The following is a 2266-nucleotide window of genomic DNA, read 5'->3' as shown; positions in this document are numbered from 1 at the left end:
AATCTTCCTTCTTCCCCTCAAGTGGTCTTCGCTCCGGTCTTCTTCCCCCAGTGGTGACTCCTCCCTTCGCTTCCTACAAGCCCTACGTCCTCCAAGATCCGTGACCTTTATCAGATTCTGGTGTTAAAAATAGTGAATTCGCAGTAGTTTTGACGCTATAAGCGCCGCAAAAAGTTGTCTCGGAGGGCATTTAAACGGAGAAACAGTTGCTAATTTGCGGCGGTCCTAATGGTTAAATCGTGTGGAAAGTGCAAAACACATGTAAGTACAAATGTTCGTGATAGAAGGATCAGATTGAAGAACTGAGATTTGTATAAATTAAAGAGAGCTTACTCGCAAATCCATGTCGTTTAGCCAAACTCGCATTGTGCGCGCGTTGTTTCGCTTGTCAAGGACACTTTCGACATGGTCGCAGATAAGCTGAGCTGTCACCGGCTTGGCTGCTTTATTTTGCATAGTTACAAACTCGCGAACGATAATGCTAAGGTCACTCTCATTGTATAGTTTCTTGCGACCTCGTGTCGATGGAGCTGTCTACTAGTGAATAATTAATTTATACGATTACCATATGATATCACAATTGAATAGCTATAACCCTACATGGACCAAAATGGCAACCGCACCTCGACGAAATCGGTGTCTGGATTGAAGTTCCTGGCCCGCAGCACTCGAAAGATTGTATTCTTCCCAAAGTGCGTCACCTCCTTAGTTCGTTGGCGTGAGTCCCGCCCTCCACTTCTGCCTGCTTTCGCCTCAGCGACGAAGTAATCATAAACGTTGCAGACTAGGGTTTTCTCGTCCGGGCTGAGCTGGTGTCTGCGCTGCATTGTGTTGCTTCCAATCTAAGTGGTGAAGAGTCTTTATATCTTTGAGAAAGAGCTACGAAGCGTTAACTTTCTATTCGTGTTCTTCGCACTTCAATTGAAGCTGTTTTGGCTGAGATATTGTTGTTTATCGAAGCATGATATTTTCTTGGATGAGCTAGCCCCTTCATTTTCTGCCCATATAATAGGTGCTGTCGTTGGTGGGCATGTGGATAAAGAAGATCTCCGCAGCAAACAATCGGATCTAACGAAAGAAACTGTGCTTTTTCCTATGAACTGCAACGGGAATCATTGGGGGGGGGGGGGGGGGCAGTCATGATGAACCTCGACGAGGGCAAGGTGGCGATCTACAATTCCAGCTCGTCATCCTACTTGATCAGTGTTTGTTCCGTCGCCCAGGTGCTGATTTCGCTGCTCCCAAACGACGCGAGACCGAGACCACGAGTGCAAACGTACGAGCCTGGCCTAGGAGTCCAAGTGGACAGCTACAACTGTGGCGTCTACGTTCTACTCGCGTTTGAAATATCATGCGGGGCCCAGCTGCTTGGGCATCTCGACAAGAAGGCGCTGCAATACCTTCGCTACCGCTACCTTTGTATGTGCATGGATTAATTGGTGGTAGTCGCTAAGCTCACAAAGCTAAATTTATTAGTTCATATGAAGTCTTGAATCTTCACGCTCTCTCCGAAGGTGGTGGATTTCGGATTGGAGAAGTACAGTACAGTAGTGGCAGCGTACAAGCGCCCACTAGTAGACAACTATGACAACACCGAGTTTATTTTCTACCTCACTAAGTCTCGTGTCAGAAACCTGCATACTATTGGTATATTGAAGTCAAGGTAGGATTCCCTAAGAGAGATATGCAACCAGCTACGATCAAAATCTGAAATGGACTTCTTCGTTGAGTCGGTACTGGGGTGTTGTACACTGCACAACATGCTTCCAAAACTGGGTGACGAATGGAAGTGCATGGTATTAGACGCCGTTGAAGATGATGACATTATTGATTCGATTGAAGGGGAGACTGAAAGTTCTATTCGGGAAAAGTAAAATTAATTATGCAGATGCACCGTTTTGCTATGTACGAATGCATGTAGGTGTTGCAGATACCTGTACTAGTAAACACAGCTGTACATCCCAGAAGATCTAAAAATGTTTTTGCTTCTTCTGTTGTGCGTCCCTTTTCGATGAGCGAGTGAAAACGCTGCTGTTTCCCACCTCAAGTTGACGATCAATTCGCTCCTCCTTTCACTTTTCTTTCCCAAAGTCTAGTCGCTCTCGATCAATTACTTGCTGCGCTGGTGGCCGAAATAAAGAAAACTTAGAAAATACAAAATGTAGTAGAAGTATCATAGAGAACGCACACGAAATTCGCTCAGCTTCGCTAGCCCAGCGCTCTCTATCAAAATTCAAGTGCTCCGTTTCGACTGTAATAAAATTAC

At 45.5% G+C, this 2266-nt stretch overlaps 2 protein-coding genes across 2 annotated transcripts; one reads left to right on the top strand and one right to left on the bottom strand.

Annotated features, from left to right (window-relative positions):
* Positions 1-17: 17 nt before the first annotated feature.
* On the bottom strand, positions 18-827 carry PPTG_21525 (hypothetical protein; the record flags this gene model as incomplete). Its single annotated transcript, XM_008898324.1, has 3 exons — positions 18-89; positions 334-534; positions 624-827. 3 exons carry the CDS (start codon positions 825-827, stop codon positions 18-20), a joined length of 477 nt encoding a protein of 158 aa, XP_008896572.1.
* Positions 828-1136: 309 nt separating this feature from the next.
* PPTG_03825 (hypothetical protein) lies at positions 1137-1535 on the top strand. Its single transcript, XM_008897593.1, has one exon. It carries the CDS (start codon positions 1140-1142, stop codon positions 1434-1436), a length of 297 nt encoding a protein of 98 aa, XP_008895841.1. The 5' UTR covers positions 1137-1139; the 3' UTR covers positions 1437-1535.
* Positions 1536-2266: the final 731 nt, after the last annotated feature.

The sequence above is a fragment of the Phytophthora parasitica genome (genome assembly GCF_000247585.1).
Source record: "Phytophthora parasitica INRA-310 unplaced genomic scaffold supercont2.6, whole genome shotgun sequence".
Taxonomy (NCBI): Eukaryota; Oomycota; class Peronosporomycetes; order Peronosporales; family Peronosporaceae; genus Phytophthora; species Phytophthora nicotianae.
Note: the sequence above shows the minus strand (reverse complement) of the source record. Positions and strands in the feature narration are given on the sequence as shown.

Bases quoted from the DNA above. Each gene is read 5' to 3' on its own strand.
- PPTG_03825 (XM_008897593.1), top strand. From the start codon at position 1,140: ATGATGAACCTCGACGAGGGCAAGGTGGCGATCTACAATTCCAGCTCG.